Source organism: Hemitrygon akajei, chromosome 19, assembly GCF_048418815.1.
Source record: "Hemitrygon akajei chromosome 19, sHemAka1.3, whole genome shotgun sequence".
Classification (NCBI taxonomy): domain Eukaryota; kingdom Metazoa; phylum Chordata; class Chondrichthyes; order Myliobatiformes; family Dasyatidae; genus Hemitrygon; species Hemitrygon akajei.
In genome coordinates, this window is record NC_133142.1 from 55,840,710 (window position 1) to 55,858,449 (window position 17,740).

Consider the following 17,740-nt stretch of genomic DNA (forward strand, 5'->3'; position numbering starts at 1 on the left):
TCAAGTAGCTACAGCAGTATAGATACTTCACTAAAGGGAGGTTATTCTGAAACTACCCAATTTTCAAAGAGTAGTTCACTTCCCTGTTTATTCTCTATGGTGAGTTTAGCTACTAATACCTATTATTTGAGCAGCGGATCCTCCCTTCCTACCAGGAGAAGCTATTTCCAGCTAACAAAGTAGTTTAAAACATTTCATTTATTTTCAGTGAAACACGTTTAAATCCAAACAACATTCTTAAAACACATTTAAAACTCACAGAAGATTACTGTCTGATAAAGACTTCCAAATTTTAAACCATTTCTAAAATACAAAGGATTTTCAAAAAATAAGTACAATTCCTATAAGCTAAAAAACACAATGATGCAGATGAACTAATTGTCAGTTGCAGAAATTGAAGGCAGAGGAATGAACTCCAGTTTATCCTGTGTTTCTTTCATGCTTGTTGATGTTCCTTACCCCATGCCTAACAAACCTAAACTGCTCTCTACATTTATACTGTTTCTTTGCCATGTATGTGGCTTCACACGTGATATTCCCTCAGAAACAGTCTAAAAGCTCTTGGAAACAGAGATTTCAGGTACCTATAATTAACTTCCTTGAGTACATAAACCTTGCAACTCCCTCCCCACTATTTGTGACATCTACTGAGACCATTGCAGACAAAGAGCCCAAAGCACTGTTGAGGATCCCTACCACCCACCCCATAATCTCTGTGACACACCACTGTCAGGAAGGAAATACAGGAGCATTAGGACTAGGACTGCTAGACTGGTTAACAGCTTCTTCCCTCAGGGTGTGAGACTACTAAGGTCTCGTCACTTGACAGCCAGCTGTTTACTGTTTAGTGTTTACCTGTGCTGCGCACTGCATGCATTTTAAATTATATTTTATTAACCTATTTATGGTAATATTTTGTTTATGTGTTGTACATGACATATATTTTGTGGGTGCACTGTGGTCTGAAGAAAGAGAAAAGTTGTTTCATTTGGTTGTATCTTATGTACAGTCAGATGAATTTGCTACCTCTGTACCCATCTCTCTGAGAAAACCAGGTGCAGGGCAACAGGTCCAGGAAATTTCTCAGCCCTTAGTCTCATTAGCGGTTTCCTGGAATTAGTAATCATTTTAGTAAGTTTTATTATTTTATGTTTGCCCTTTGATTTCTTCAGGTAATCAATATCAAGTCTACTTTCTGATAAATTTAGGAAAATAATTACAGAATTGGGCTACTCGACACACAAAGCATTTGCAAAGTAATAAAATCATTGCTGATCTAACCCTCACCTTTTACATGTAAATATTATTAATTAATCAATATTTCAAAAGCTCAGTCTTGAAAATTTCAATGTACAGGATTCGCTAAAGATTAACTTACAGGTTGAATCGGTGGTGAGGAAGGCAAATGCGATGCCAGCATTCAATTTAAGAGGACTAGAGTATAAAAGCAAGGTGAAATGCTGAAGCTTTATAAGGCATTGGTAAGATTGCACTTTGAGTATTATGTGTAATTTTGGGCTCCTTATCTAAGAAAAGATATGCTGACATTGGAGAAGGTCCAGAGGAGCTTCATGAGAATGATTCCAGGAATGAAAGGGTTACCATATGAAGAGCGTTTGATGGTTCTGGGCCTGTACTTGTTGGAGGTTCGAAGAATGAGGGGTGTTTCTTATTGAAACCTGTTGAATATTGAAAGGCCTAAATAAAGTGGATGTGGAGAGGATGTTTCCTATAGTGGGGGGGGGGGGGGAAGTCTACAACCAGAGGACACAACCTCAGAATAGAAAAATGTCTTTTTAGAACAGAGATGAGGAAGAGTTTCTTAAGCCAGAGGGTGATTAATCTGTGGAATTTGTTGCCATGGATAGCTGTAGAGGCCAAGACATTGAGTGTATTTAAAGTGGAGGTTGATAGGTTCTTGATTAATAAAGGCGTCAAAGGTTACTGGGAGAAGACAGAAGGGGTTGTTGGCGGAGCAGACTTGATGGGCCAAATGGCCAAATTCTGCTCACGTTTGTTATGGTCTAATTCCTGGATTAATGATGTTGGGGAAAGAGAATTCAGTATTTCCAGTCTGTATTGATGATAGCATACTCCAAGTGATAGCTTTAAGTAGTGGTGGTGAGATCATTCGAGTTGAGTATGATGTTTCCTGAAGGGGTTGTCTATTAGTGGATCCTAAGTGGGCCGTAAAGGCCAATCCTGGATCCACATATCCAATCCTTAATGGAGAATGCCTATATGTGACTTTGTTTAATGTGGGGAGGCTGATGCATGGGCAGCCAACACATGGCCCTTGACAGATTGGGGTCAGGGTCCAGTGGCATCAAGTGCAATACAACTTCATTGGTTCAGCTTTCCTCCTCCTTCATTACAGTTGTAATGGGCCATCTTCTGCCAGCTACACCACTGAGATTTTGGATCAGTCTTTGTCTGGGACCACACACTTAACTTTATCGTCGGGGTGACCCTCCTAACAACTAAACTCCAGACAGCCTTGCTCTTGGGATCTCAGAAACTCACAAGCCTCTCCACCACGACAAGGTGAGAACCCTTGGAGAAGCCAATAGAAAGTACACTCTATGTCATCCCTTTATCAACCATTCTAATGTCCTGCTTGACTGAGGTTGCTGATCTGTGATTCATTTTCAGTAGTTTCGTGCCATGGAGCTACACTTGCTAGGAAATGATTTCATGAGCAAGTAATATTTACATTCAACCCATCTGTGTTGAGCTTCAGTCCTGTTTTCAGAGAGAAAGGTGATGTGGTACTGCTCAGATTGACATTCACTTCCTAATCTCATAAGTGATTCCATGTTTGGCTACTGGTGACTAGTGGAGTTCCACAGGGGTTGGTGTTGGGATTGATTCTTTTTATGTTGTATGTCAATGATTTGGATGATGGAATTGATGGCTTTGTTGCAAAGTTTGCAGAAAATATGAAGACAGGTAGAAGGGCAGGTAGTTTTGACGAAGTAGAGGGGCTACCAAAGGACTTAGACAGCTTTGGAGAATGGTCAAAGAACTGACAGTTAGAACACAGTGTTGGGAAGTCATGCACTTTGGTAGAAGAAATGAAAGGATTGACTATTTTCTTTTTTTTGTAATTTTATTGAAGTTCATCAAACAAACATTTCCATAAGGTGTATTTCAGACATTGTACATATACATCATATAATCATATATATCACAAATCTCCATAAAGTATTTATCTGAGGTATACACATAGAAAAGAGTGGAAAGAAAAAACAAGCAAAAGGAAAGAACAAAAGGGAGTGATCTTTTTTTTTTACAACAGATTCATTGATTTGTAAGAATAAAATCAGTCCTATGAGGCATTATGTAGTTAAACCATTTTTCCCAGTATGAATCAAATTGTTCTAGTTTATGATTAACAGATGCTGTTATCTTCTCCATTTTGTAAATGTCCATTGTAATTTCCATCCATGTATTTAAAGTTGGGCTCTCCTGTGATAACCATTTCCTAGTAAGAGTCTTTTTACCAGCCACCAACAGTATATTCATTAAATATTTATCTCTTTTCAACCATTCTTGAGGTAAATATCCAAAATATATGGTCTTACTCTCCAAGGGTATTTCACATTTAAAGATGTCTTGTAGGGCATTGTGTATCCCCCTCCAATAGTTTTTGATAACAGGGCAGTCCCAAAAAATATGATAATGATTTGCATTTTGATTTCCACAATTTCTCCAGCAAACAGGGAGGTTACTATCATAATGGGATTTCTGAGAGGGTGTAATAAAATATCTTATCAAGTTTTTCCATCCAAACTCCCTCCATTTCTGTGAACTGGTACACTTCCATTGATATCTCCATATTGTTGTCCATTCTCCCTCAGATATAATTATCCCTCCTTCCTTCTCCCATTTTGTTTTAATGTATGAGGTTGAATGTGTTTTAAGATTTGACAACCCCTTATACATGCTTGAAATGATTCTACTACCATTATCTGAATTATATGCTTTTCTAAAGAGCTCTATCAAGCATGTATTTGCCTTGGTTACATTTTTAAGCGTCTTATTAACATATTGTCGCATCTGTAAATGCTGATAAAAATCTTGTTTTTCTAATAAGTATTTCTCTTTAAGCATTTCAAAACTGAACAGTGTTCCTTCTTTCATTATGTTGCAAAGAACTGTTATTCCTTTAGCTGTCCAGTCTTTAAATCTAGCATCCAATTTATTTGGTGTAAAATCAGAGTCATATGCACACCATTTAAGAATCGCAATATCTCCCTCTAGATTATATTCTTTTATAGTAGTTTTCCATATTTTAAGAGTCAATTTCACCCATGGGTTATCAACAGTATTTATGTACCTTTGCAGGTTGTTATCAGCCAAAATTGCTCGTATGGGGATGGGAAGTACCGCTCCTCAATGTTTTTCCATTGAGCGTCATATGATGGGTTGCACCAACATATCACAGCTCTCAACTGTGCTGCAAAATAATAATCTCTAAGAGAAGGTAGGCCCCATCCCCCCTTTTCCTTTGCTAATTGCAAAGTTTTGAGATGAACTCTAGGCCTTTTACCCCGCCAAATATACCTGGATAGCATCTTGTTCCATTCATTGAATTGATTTTGATTAATCTCTATTGGTAGGGTCTGAAAGAGATATAACAGTCTGGGCAGTATATTCATTTTAATAGACTCAATCCTTGAACTGAGACTGAACAAAGGAATCAGGCTTCATCTTGCCACATCTTCCTTAATTTTTTTATATAGAGGCTGATAATGATGCCCAAATATTTGAAAGACTCTGTGTGGCCATGCCCAGGGGTATCGACTTTCAATTTCTCTTGGTGGGCTATAGTAATATGAAAGTAATTGGGTTTTATCTATGTTGATCTTGTATCCTGATAATTGACCATATTGTTCAAAGGATTGCATCAAATTAGGTAGAGTATGTTGGTTGCCCTAGATAGATCAAAATGTCATCCGCATAACAAGCCCATTTATGCTCTGTCCCTTTAATAGTAATTCCCCTGATATCTTCATTTTGTCTGATGTATTGAGCTAATGGTTCCAGATATAGCGCGAAGAGTAGTGGTGACCATGCACAACCCTGTCTCATGCCCCTTTCTAGGGTAAGACTATTTGATAAATATCCATTGATTTTAATCCTAGCAGTAGGATTGTCATATAGTGTCTGTATAGTTTTAATAATTGTGTCTTGGAAACCAAATCTATGTAAAACTCTGTAAAGAAAATTCCAATTTACCGAATCAAATACTTTTTCAGCGTCCACGCTTATCACTATTGCTTCGATTTTATTTTTTTGTATATGATCCATAATGTGGTGTCCTTCGTATATTGTCTTGAGTCTGGCGTTGTTGTATAAAACCTGTCTGATCATTACGTATCAATATGGGTAGAAACTCCTCTAATCGTTTGGCCATGATGGAGGTAAATAACCTATAATCTACATTAAGAACGGATATTGGTCTAAATGACCCGCATTCCATTTTATCCTTGCCTTCTTTCGGTATAGCTGAGATTATCGCTTCCTTCCAACTGGGTGGCATTTGTGCCTTTTTTAGAGCCCAGTTCAGTGTGGGGAGTGAAACAGGAATTAACTCATTTTTAAATTCTTTGTACCACTCTGTCGTATACCCATCTGATCCTGGTGACTTGCTTAATTTAAGCCTACTAATTGCAGCTTTTAATTCAACTTCAGTTATGTCAGCAGTCATCCTTCTAATTTGTTCTTCGCTTAAAGTGGGTAACTCTAGAGAATTCAAGAAGATGTCAATTTGGGTTATGCTTCCCCCTGGAACTTTGGAATATAGCGTTTTGTAAAACACTTCAAAAGCTTGTTGAATTTCACTTAGCTTATTTTTTATCGTTTTCGTTCTTGGGTCCCCAATTCTATGAATTGTATTTTCTGCTATTTTTTTTTCAGTTTCCACGCCAGTATTTTCATAGATTTCGATCCACTTTCATATTGTCTCTGTTTCAGAAACATTAAGTTTTTCCTGATTTCTTGTGTAGCCAAATTATTTATTTCATTCCTAATTCTTTTAATTTCCCCTAATGTATCCTGTGCCAAATTCAATTTGTGTTTTTCCTCTAGTTCCTTCAGTCTATTTTGTAATTCCTCTGTTTTATTCCTTATTTTTTTCTTATATGAAGATATCACTACAATTTTCCCTCTTTAGACCGCCTTCAGAGTATCCCATAAAATGGGAGGTGAAACCTCTCCATTATCATCAAATTCTAAGTAGAGATCAATTTCTTTTTTAATTTGTTCCTTAAAGTACAGATTATTGAGTAGACTTGAATTTAGTTTCCAAATAGTATTCTTTGGTTGTAGGTCAAAATCGACAGATAAATATATAGGTGCATGGTCAGTTACATCTATTGTCCCAATTCCACAGGTGTTTATTTTGTCTTTGTCTTTTCCAAATGTAATGAAATAGTCTATTCTTGTATATACAGAATGTGGAGCAGAATAATGAGTGTAATCCCTTCAGTCAGGGAAAAGGTCCCTCCATATATCAATTAAACCAACATCCTCAAAAAGTATATTAACTTTCTTATGTAAAGATTTTGTTTCATAGGTTTTTCTATTGGAAGAGTCTAAGTTTGGTTGTAATTGTAAATTTAAGTCTTCCCCACATATCAGGAGACCTTCCGTTTCCGTTACCATAATTATCAGTAATTTTCTGAAAGAAACCAGTATCACTTCCCGGGGGTGCGTATATATTCAACAGAGTAACTGAATTGCCGTCTATATTCCCCCTTACCAGAATATATCTGCCTTCTTTATCTCCCATTTCGAAATACTTTTTCAAAATTTAGCTTACTTGAGATAAGAATAGTAACTCCTCTCCTATGTCCTGATTTATATGAGGAGAAAAACAGATTAGTGAAGCCCATTCTCTTTAGTTTTTTTATGCTCATTATCACTTAAATGAGTTTCCTGTAAATATACTACATGGGCTTGTTCTTTTTTCATTTTGGATAAAATTCTCTTACGTTTGATTGGATTTAATAGTCCATTTACATTAAAAGAAATGAATTTTACCTTGTCCTTAGCCATCTGTATTTACCTGTCAATGTATCATTGAAATTAGAATAAAACTTAATTGATCTACTCCCATAACAAATAAGAACCAAGAATCTCAAATAATAACAAAAATGGCAATGAACGTGTGATTCCAAGGCTGAGGTCTCTAGTAAATGACCCTCCGTTGAGCTAGAGGAAATGTCTAGCTGTGGGGGATAACCCCTCCTATTTGTGAGTTGAGGGCTCCCATTGCAGTATTCATAAAAGTCAGTGAACAAATCCATTACACGGAAAAGATTTCCCTGTGTACTCCTTATATATATATATATATACACACACACAAATATATATACATGCATACACACACACACAAATATATATACATGCATACACACACACACATATACATATACATACATACACACACACATTACACACATATGCACACATATACATATATATATATATATTCTCATTTTGGTGGGGAAAAAGGAGTAAGTGTGCGAATAAAGAATAACAACTAAGTAATATAAAATGCACATTATAATAAGTATTTCTCGAGATAGGTATATCACCGTGTACTTTTGCTTCTGTTTAGCTTCTCAGCATTTTTAAAGTTAGCCAAACCTTATGGCTCTTCTGAAAGGGGTGAAGGAAACTCCTGGTCTCTTCCTGATATGTTTCTCTCGGCTTCCTCCCGTTTCCTGCCTTCTCGATTCTTGCACTATTTCCCAAGCCGAGCGAGACAATTCCTCAGCCAGGCTTTCTTTCATTTTGGTCATGCTGACAGACAACTCTCTGGCCTTCATGTCTGTAGTCGCTTCTTCCACTGTTTGGTACAACTGCGTCCCGTTGTCATAAAACACTCGAAGTTTAGCAGGGTACGGAGTTTGAAATCTAATTTTATTTTGCTTTAGTACTCGCTTTGCTTCGGAGTATTCTTTGCATTTCTGGAGGACCGTGGGGGGGGGGGGGTAATCTTGGTCGAAATATATTAATTTATCCTCTAAAAACACTCTCTTCTTACCCCAGGCCCTTCGTAGAATCTCCGCCTTGGTGCTGTACCGAAGGAATTTAATTATAATTGATCGTGGCTTTCTATCCTGGGTAGGTTTTGGAACGAGCACACGGTGGGCTCTTTCGACTTCCAGCTTCATAGCCAGGGGAAGATCCAGCACGTCCCGCAGTAACTTTCCGACAAACTCCGTCATAGACTCCGCTCCTTCGGGAACGTTGTAGATTCTGACATTTTTCTGCCGTGATCTTCCCTCCAGATCAAGCAGTTTACCTTCTTGGTGATGTATGATTTTTATTGTCTTGCTCAGTATCCGTTCCACGTTTTGAATGCGATCTTCCACCTTCTCAATGCGAGTCTCTGCCACTGCTATATTTTGATTAACGCTGGCGAGCTCTGCCTTGATATCACGGAGCTGCTGCTTTATATCTTTCTGGACCTCCATTATTTCTTTCAGGATTTCGAACATATTCGCCGCTTCGTCTGAACGAGGCCCAGCATCAGCCTCGCTCGCATGCGGTCGGGTTGGAGAGCCGCTTGCTGCACTCCTCTCGGACGCAAGCCCCGCAGTGTCACTTTTTTTATTTCCATTCTTTTTCCCCATTCTTGCCCCTCTTTTCAGTTCAAATATTTTTCGAAAAATATTATATTTGACAGGTTAATGGGGCTTAATACGTGTTTTTCTGGAGGAGCTAGTGACTTAAGCTGCCATTCTCGACGATGACGTCACCGGAAAACCAGGATTGACTATTTTCTAAACACAAAGTACACTGCAGATGCTGTGGTCAAATTTAGTCCGTGACTATTTTCTAAATGAAGAGAAAATCCAAAAACCTGAGGTGCAAAGGGACTTGGAAGTCCTTGTACAGGATTCCCTAAAGGTTAATTTGCAGTTTGAGTCTGTGGTGAGGAAGGTAACTGCGATGTCAGCATTCATTTCAAGAGGGCCAGAACATAAAAGAAAGGATGTGAGGTTGAGACTTTATAAAGCACTGATGAGGCCTCACTTGGAGTATTGTGAGCAGTTTTGGACTCCTTATCTTAGAAAGGATGCGTTGAAACTGGGGAGGGTTCAAAGGAGGTGCATGAAAATGATTCCAGGATCGAATGGCTTGTCATATGAAGAGCGTTTGATGGCTGTGGGCCTGTATTCACAAGACTGGGGGGGGGGGTGCCCTCATTGAAACCAATTTTATGTTGAAAGACCTTGATAGAGTGGATGTGGGGAGGATGTTTCCCATGATGGGAAGAGTCTAAGACCAGAGGACACAGCCTCAGAATAGAGGGGTGTCAATTTAAAATGGAGATGAGGAGGAACTCCTTTAGCCAGGGAGTGGGGAATCTGTGGAATTCTTTAACAGAATGTGTACAGGCAGCTGTGGAGTTCAAGTCTTTCTGTATATTTAAGGCAGAGGTTGATAGATTCTTGATTGGTCAGGGCATGAAAAGAAGGGAGAATGTAGGAGATTGGGGCTGAGAGGAAAATTGGATCAGCCATGATGAAATAGTTGCACAGACTTGATGGGCGAAATGGCCTAATTCTGCTCCTACGTCTTCTGGTCTTATGGTGTAAAAGACATAAATAAGATGTACAACTCTCATTTCTACACCTGTGTGTTTCACCATCTGTCTGCAAAAATACATTTAGTTGCTTGAAATGTCAGAGACAACAGCACACAAAATAAACCTTAGATAGTATCTTGTAAGTGAAATTCCCAATTCTACACTTTTAGCTGATTAGCTCTTCATTAAAATAAAGACAACTGAATTTGCTGAATGCTTCCACAATAATCTGGCATCCAATTATGTGGAAATCCAATTGGCTCAGTATCTGGCTCATCAGGTGATATTTGCTGTGCTCCCCCTATACTCATTGCGGTCTCGATTCCCACCTCCCACTCCACTCGCCGAGGCCCCGGTTCCCACCGTCCCCTCCACTCGCCGAGGCCCCGGTTCCCACCTCCCCCTCCACTCGCCGAGGCCCCGGTTCCCACCGTCCCCTCCACTCGCCGAGGCCCCGGTTCCCACCTCCCCCTCCACTCGCCGAGGCCCCGGTTCCCACTGTCCCCTCTACTCGCCGCGGCCCCGGTTCCCACCTCCCCCTCCACTCGCCGAGGCCCCGGTTCCCACCTCCCCCTCCACTCGCCGAGGTCCCGGTTCCCACCTCCCCCTCCACTCGCCGAGGCCCCGGTTCCCACCTCCCCCTCCACTCGCCGAGGCCCCGGTTCCCACCGCCCCCTCCACTCGCCGAGGTCCCGGTTCCGACCTCCCCCTCCACTCGCCAAGGCCCCGGTTCCCTCCGCCCCCTCCACTCGCCGAGGCCCCGGTTCCCACCGCCCCCTCCACTCGCCGAGGTCCTGGTTCCCACCTCCCCCTCCACTCGCCAAGGCCCCGGTTCCCACCGTCCCCTCCACTCGCCAAGGCCCCGGTTCCCACCGTCCCCTCCACTCGCCAAGGCCTCGGTTCCCACCGTCCCCTCCACTCGCCAAGGCCCCGGTTCCCACCGTCCCCTCCACTCGCCAAGGCCTCAGTTCCCACCGTCCCCTCCACTCGCCAAGGCCTCGGTTCCCACCGTCCCCTCCACTCGCCAAGGCCCCGGTTCCCACCGTCCCCTCCACTCGCCAAGGCCTCAGTTCCCACCTCCCCCTCCACTCGCCGAGGCCCCGGTTCCCACCGCCCCCTCCACTCGCCGAGGTCCCGGTTCCGACCTCCCCCTCCACTCGCCAAGGCCCCGGTTCCCACCTCCCCCTCCACTCGCCGAGGCCCCGGTTCCCACCTCCCCCTCCACTCGCCGAGGTCCCGGTTCCCACCTCCCCCTCCACTCGCCGAGGCCCCGGTTCCCACCTCCCCCTCCACTCGCCGAGGCCCCGGTTCCCACCGCCCCCTCCACTCGCCGAGGTCCCGGTTCCGACCTCCCCCTCCACTCGCCAAGGCCCCGGTTCCCACCGTCCCCTCCACTCGCCAAGGCCCCGGTTCCCACCGTCCCCTCCACTCGCCAAGGCCTCGGTTCCCACCGTCCCCTCCACTCGCCAAGGCCCCGGTTCCCACCGTCCCCTCCACTCGCCAAGGCCTCGGTTCCCACCGTCCCCTCCACTCGCCAAGGCCTCGGTTACTACCTCCCCCTCCACTCACTGAGGTCTTGGTTCCATCCATCCCCTTTGGCGCATTAATTAAAAAAAATCTAATAGTCCAGAAAATCTGTTGGCTTCACCAAAGTCCTGAGCATGCCAGATTAAAGGAGTTTTATACTTTTACACTTTGACTTGCAGGTTAATTACCTTGTGCCCTATTTAGCTTGGATTCATGCTTTTAACAAAAAGTTGTGAAATCAAGCACAACTTAAACAGAAGAGATTGTGCAGGTGCTAGAACCTCAACTTGAAACATTGACTGTTTATTCCTCTCCATAGATCCTGACTATCCTACTGAGTTCCTCCAGCATTTTGTGTGTGTGTGTGGCTCTGTGAAATTACCCAGTCTGGTTCGGTGGTCTGAGTCATTATTTACAATAATGGCCTGTATTTTAATTTTGATTAGTAGGGGAGTAAAAAGTTCTGTGGAAAAGGCTGGAGAATGGAGATAAGGATAATAAATTAGCTGTGATAGAATGGCAGGACAGACTCGATGGGCCAAGTGACCTAATTCTGGTCTTAGGTTTTACAGACCTATAATAGTCAATGTTTAGAAATGGAGGTAGATATGATGTAGAAATTATCATTAGTCCTAGTGTTAAGTGATGAAGTGTCTGAGTTCACTATTTGAGCGTATATTCAACCCCTATCAGCCGTCTCTTACCTCCTGGTATCTGGCTATTCCTCCATTCACTGCTGCATCTATCACTCCATTCAGACACATGCTGAGCAGGTTAATGTTAGCGTGCAGCTGCTTGTGCTGGTACTGGTTGATCAGGCTTCTCAGTTCTTGGTTTTTGTTCTCCACAACATAGATGGCATTTTCCAGAGGGCTCACCTCCACCTGTCACATACCAAGACATTGCGAGTTAGAGTTGATATGGTTCTTTGAGATCTTAATGTTATTAGGCAGACTTGAAGATAGTGAGAGAAGAGGTCTTGTGTGGATTTATAGATTGTAATACCCTTGAGCCACAATTGATCCTCATTTAAATCACGTGAATGTTTGTAGAAATTGGTCACTGGATGGCCATCCTGGTTACATTCCCTTCATAAGCTATGTTTCAAGACCAGATACTGGGTTCAAGTCAAATTCAGGACTTGCTCATTTCAATAATTAACAAAATAAAGAAGGGCTTCCACCCAAAATAAGGAAGGTTAATATATAACAGAGGAACTCAAATCTTTTCCACTTTGAAATAAAGTTTACTGAGAAATCAATTTTATTTAGTAACAGGGAGGAATGTTGGAGTGCTGGTGAAGCAGGATGAGACAGGTAGGAGTGGAGAGAGGAGAGAGAAGCATTAGTCATATCCAAGTGGAATGTAATATACAATGGGTAAACCACATTAATACAAGGCTGCAAAGCCTACTTTCGATCCACAGTAGAAATGAAGTTCAGGATTTGGACTGTCAGGACACTCATGGACAAACGCAATAGAAACATATTGCGTTGCAATCATAGTCCAGGAGCTCAGCTGCTTGCTTACTACATTGCTGCTCTGAGCAAGATCCAATGGGCAAAAGGCATTGAAGTACAGCAGTTGGTGTTGCCACGTCACAACTCTTGGGACCCAGGTTCCATCCTGATCTAAGGTGTTGCTTGCGTAGCATTACCATACTCTGTGTGACTACGAAGGCGGCCTGGTTTCCTTTCACATCCCAAGGCTGTGCTGGTAGACTAATCAGCTATAGCATATTACCATTTAACTGGCAAAAGAATTAAAGGGTAGTTGATGGGCATGTGAAAGAAGGTTGCAGGGCTTCTGAGGAATGAGGGTAAACTGTATGGGGCTGATTTCACAGGGGTAACCCTCCCTCAGGCCTAATACCCTAGAGGGGTAAGCAAGACTAGAAAGAATGTTTGTGAATGGTGGATTCACACCTGGGTTGTTCTCCTCCGTTCATGAGTTGTCAGTCAGGAAAGACCAAATAGTCACTCCTGTCAGTGTGTTTACAAGCTGACCTACTGATGACTTGGATTTTGAACATAGTACATTGCAACACAGTACAGCCTTTTAGCCCATGATATTGAGCCGACCTTTTAACCTGCTCTAAGATCAATCTAACCTTTCCCTCCTACACACCCCTCTATTTTTCTATCATCCATGTGCTAATCTAAAAATTTTTAAACGTGCTTCTATCAACATCCATAGCAGGGCATTTCATGCACTCACTACTCTCTGTAAAAAAAAAACTTACCTCTGACATCCCTCCTATATTTTCCTTATATCACCTGAAAATTATGCCCCCTCGTATTAGCTATTTCCACCCAGGGAAAAAGTCTCTGGCTATCTGCTTGATCTATGCCCCTTATTATCTTGTACACCTTTATCAAGTTGCCTCCCATCCTCCTTTGCTCCAGAAAGAAAATTCCTAGCTCGCTCAATCTATCCTCCTAAGACACACACTCTAATCCAGGCAGCATTCTGGTAAATCTCCTCTGCATCCTCTCTAAAGCTTCTACATCCTTTCTACAATGAGCCGACCAGAATTGAGCACAATATTTCAAATGTACTCTAACCACAGTTTTTTAAAGCTGCAACGTTCTTCCATGTGACAACTCTCAATCAAGGTAAAGCAGAGAACAAGAACTTTAGACTTTCTTACGGAAGCTACTTTGTCTCCATTTTACCCATGTTCTTGACTCAGTATTTCTCTTTACAAAGAAATTGCTTGACTTTTTGAGTATTTCGAACATTTTCTGTTCTAATTTCAGATTTCTAGCATGTTCAGTTTTTTGCTATACAGGCACTTTAATGTAACCTAGTAAATTCAACTTGATGGGATTTGACTAGCTGATAGCAATGAAAATTAAACCAATTTAAAGTTGATTTGACTTTATTCAATTTCCAATGGTCCATCTGAAGGATCTTAAAAACAGAACTCTTTGCCTAGGCTTTTTTCTACACAAGTTTGACTGCCTTCTCATTTATCTCATCTCTACTCTTACACTTCTGAATATTGTTTGAATCAGATACAACGGACCTTTGTTTTAACATTGATTTAGTGATTCTCTGTCAGCCAATTGTGATGAAAGTTTTAAAATTAGTTAATAATGCAGACCACGTTATATCTTGGAGGAAGAACAATTGAGTAGTATGATTTAATGTTTTTATTGAGTCATATTAGTAAAGATACACGCTGGGTGACCTACAGTGTGGGAGCTACAAATCAGGCCTGTCGAGAGGAAAACGTGCATTCCGATGCCAGTGCCTAAAGAGAGTGCCTCCAATGCACAGGAGACCCAGTTGATTTTTCAGCTCGATCAATCAGTCACATGTGCACTTGGCATATTTTCGTAATAAACCTGATAGATTTCAGACCATGCTTGAAAGCAGCAATAAAAGGCAGAACCTTACCACTTCTCTCTTCTCTACTTCAAACCAGCGGGAGATCCCAGGCAAGCTGTGTGTGAGAGTCAGGGTTGTGCGTTCGATCCAGAGGCTCTAGACAGGAAACACGATGATACAGAATCATTACCTCTACCTACTGGTAGCTCAGTACTTCCACACTCTGTAACTTTAGAATATCACACTATTCCTATCAGCCCCAGAAAGCTTCAGAACACTGTTGCCTCACACCCAAACATCAGTTTTGTCTCATACAAGACTTCTATGCTTTAAATCCCCATGGTGTAAATCAGCCCCCACCACCCAACCAAAAATCATCATAGAGTTATACAGCATAGAAAGAGGCCCTTTGGCCCAACTTGTCTACACCACCAAAGAGTCTGTCCGAGGTAGTCCCAGTTGCCTGCATTTGGCCCATATCCCACTAAACCTTTTCATTAACAATGCAGTCAAGATGGTCCTGAGCTGTGGTCTCCATCAAGATCACTGCTCAGATGTAGTTATTTTTTGGTTCATAGGGAAAGAGAGGGGAGCTAGGGACAGGAATGTGGGGGAATTAGAGGATAGGCCAGAGTTGAAGCCTCTACTCAGCGTTTGAACGCTAGTGATGAAGATGTGGTCAGATGTTGGGTCAGCAGACTGGGAAGGATGTTTGGGGTCCCATCATCGGTGAGACCAGAGTTTACAAACAGTCTGTGAATCTGAGTCTGATGGAGGCTGGAGGCTGAAGATGGCCTGTCCTTGGGTCAGAGGACTCTGCATGGCATTAGGAGGGAGGAAACACACTTTGTTGCTTGGTATGTTCTGTTTTGTCATGTTATGATTGTTCTGTTGAGCATTATGGGCATGCATTGTTGGTGCTGGAATGTGTGGTGTAACTTGCTTGGTCGTCCCTAACACATGTTTGCATTAACAACCAAGCAACACATTTTACCGTATGTTTTGATGTATATGTGATAAATAAACTTGAATCTGAACCTTTCCTATCCATGTACCTGTCCAAATGTCTTTTAAATGTTGTTCTGTACCCTCCTTTACAGCTTCCTCTGGCAGCTCATTCCATATGCCCATCATTGCATTTCATTGGCTTTATATCTGTACTTGGCTCAATGACAATAAAGTTGAATCTAATCTAATTCTCATGTAAAAAGGTTTTCCTTCAGGTCCCTTTTAAATCTCTCCCCTCTCACCTTAAAATATGTTGTCTAGTTTTAGACTCCCCTATCTTGGGAAAAAGATATTGACCATCCACCTGATATGCACCCATTATGATTTTTCAAAACCTTTATCAGCTTTATCTTAGGCTCTAACACTTCAGGGAAACAAGCCCCAGTCTAACCAGTCTTTCCTTATAATTCAAACTCTCCTATCCTGGTAACATCCTCGTGCATCTTTCCTGCATCCTTTCTAGCTTAATAACAACATACAGCTCAGGGGTTCCAACCTGAGAGAGATGGGCGCCTTGCTTGATGGTATTGGTCTATGACATAAAAAAGATTGGGGACCCCTGTAATGGTTGGATGACCAGTGTGGTCTCACCAACAACATGAACAGTTGTAACATGACATCACAATTTCTGGTACTTGAGGTCCTAACTGATGAAGGCAGGCATTACAAACACCTTCTTTACCACCCTGTCTACCTGTGTCACTACTTCTCCAGTTCATCCAGATTCTGTTGTAATCTTAGATAATCTTTTTCACTGTCCACGACACCAACCAATTTTGGTATCAGTCCCAAACTTACTACCTGTGTTAATAACGTTGTCATACAAGTTATTAATATTGGTGACAAAAGACAGAGGACACAGCACCGATCCTTGTGGCACATCCCTGGTCACTGGAAATGGTTATATATGTCCTGCATACAGACAATGATAAAGATGTGTTGGTGAGGGCCCAATGGAAACAGAGGCTCAGAAGAGAACATAAAGAGCAATTGGGAAAAAAGGCAGAACTGGTGGAAATCACAGATCGTGGATGGGACATATCTAAAGCCAATGGACCCCACAAATGGAGGCAGTGCTGGAAACATCACCATAGCCCCAGGAGCAGAAAGGCGGCTGAAAGACACTAAGATGTAAGGGAAGCTGATGGCAAAGTATAGCACAAACAAGGCATAAATAATGAGCAATGAAAAGAATGTAAACAGCAACTCCTATCATACACATTACCTGTCACAGATGCCTGATGAAGATTCCTCAGTGAACTTCAGATTGACAATACTTATTCCACAAAAGAATTAACAAGCAAAGATTAGACCTATTATTTTCAATCATCATCTGGGGAATGGAAGGTTAAGTGTCCAGTGCATGCCAATGTGCCGTAATGCCGGCACAGCAGAATTTCAGATAGCAGAGCCCAAGATACATACCACAAAGGGGGTAGACTCACAGCAAAGACTAAAAAGCTGAAGAAGAAAACGGGCTAAATTGAGTTTAGAAACTAAAATAAAGTCAAAATGCAAAACCATATGAGGGAAGAGGCAAGAAGGAAGACTGTTAAAATTGAGTCTTAATACTGGGTTTGTGATATTCACTAGTGTACCAAGTACATTGTACAGTTGTACTTGTATAATTAGAATTTTTAGATGTTTGTGTTAAGTGTTATGTGAATTGTGTACAGCATAATGTGTATTTCAAATTACTGAGATAGTTATGTTAATGTAATAGCTATAGACATGGATGCCAGACCATATGTGCATGAGACCAATATAAAGAGGTGATTTACTGGAATCACTAGTGCCTGAAATAAACACTTCAGAGTTGTTAAGTACAATTCATAGTGAAAAATGTTGTAAATGAGAAAAATTTGTGCATATATCTCTTTGAAAATAATTAGCTAATGGCAAAATGTTATATGTAGTATGTACATTGCCATTTGTGGCACAACTTAATATATGTAGACCGTGATAGGTTGTTAAGTGTTTATTATTTTTAAAAGGAGAGCACTGTATGAATGTGACACATGGTATTACTTCGATACACTGTTGCACCTGAAGTTTGTCTAGTCTGATTATGATCGCCTTAAATAAATAAATAAATGACTAACAACACTAAAAATACCTGGAGATGCTACAGGAATTAAATGATTTGTGAACCTGTGATCATATAATGTGCAAGTAAATATGTTTATCTAGTGTATGTTACTGCTTAAAGGGGGAGTAGTGGGGCAGTAAAAAGCTATTTGAAAATCCTGACAGTTCAATATCTGG

The 17,740-nt window shown here is 41.5% G+C and overlaps 1 protein-coding gene across 7 annotated transcripts in view; it reads right to left on the reverse strand.

The window, feature by feature from the left end:
• The window catches only part of dock3 (dedicator of cytokinesis 3), a 968,429-nt gene that overhangs the window by 58,328 nt on the left and 892,361 nt on the right, over window positions 1-17,740 (reverse strand). For all 7 annotated transcript variants that reach the window (XM_073072555.1, XM_073072554.1, XM_073072550.1 and 4 more), the window contains 2 exons: window positions 14,537-14,623; window positions 11,839-12,018 (listed from right to left, as the gene is read on the reverse strand). In XM_073072555.1, the coding sequence (XP_072928656.1) occupies window positions 11,839-12,018; window positions 14,537-14,623 (267 nt within the window). The remainder of the gene's footprint in view (window positions 1-11,838; window positions 12,019-14,536; window positions 14,624-17,740) is intronic.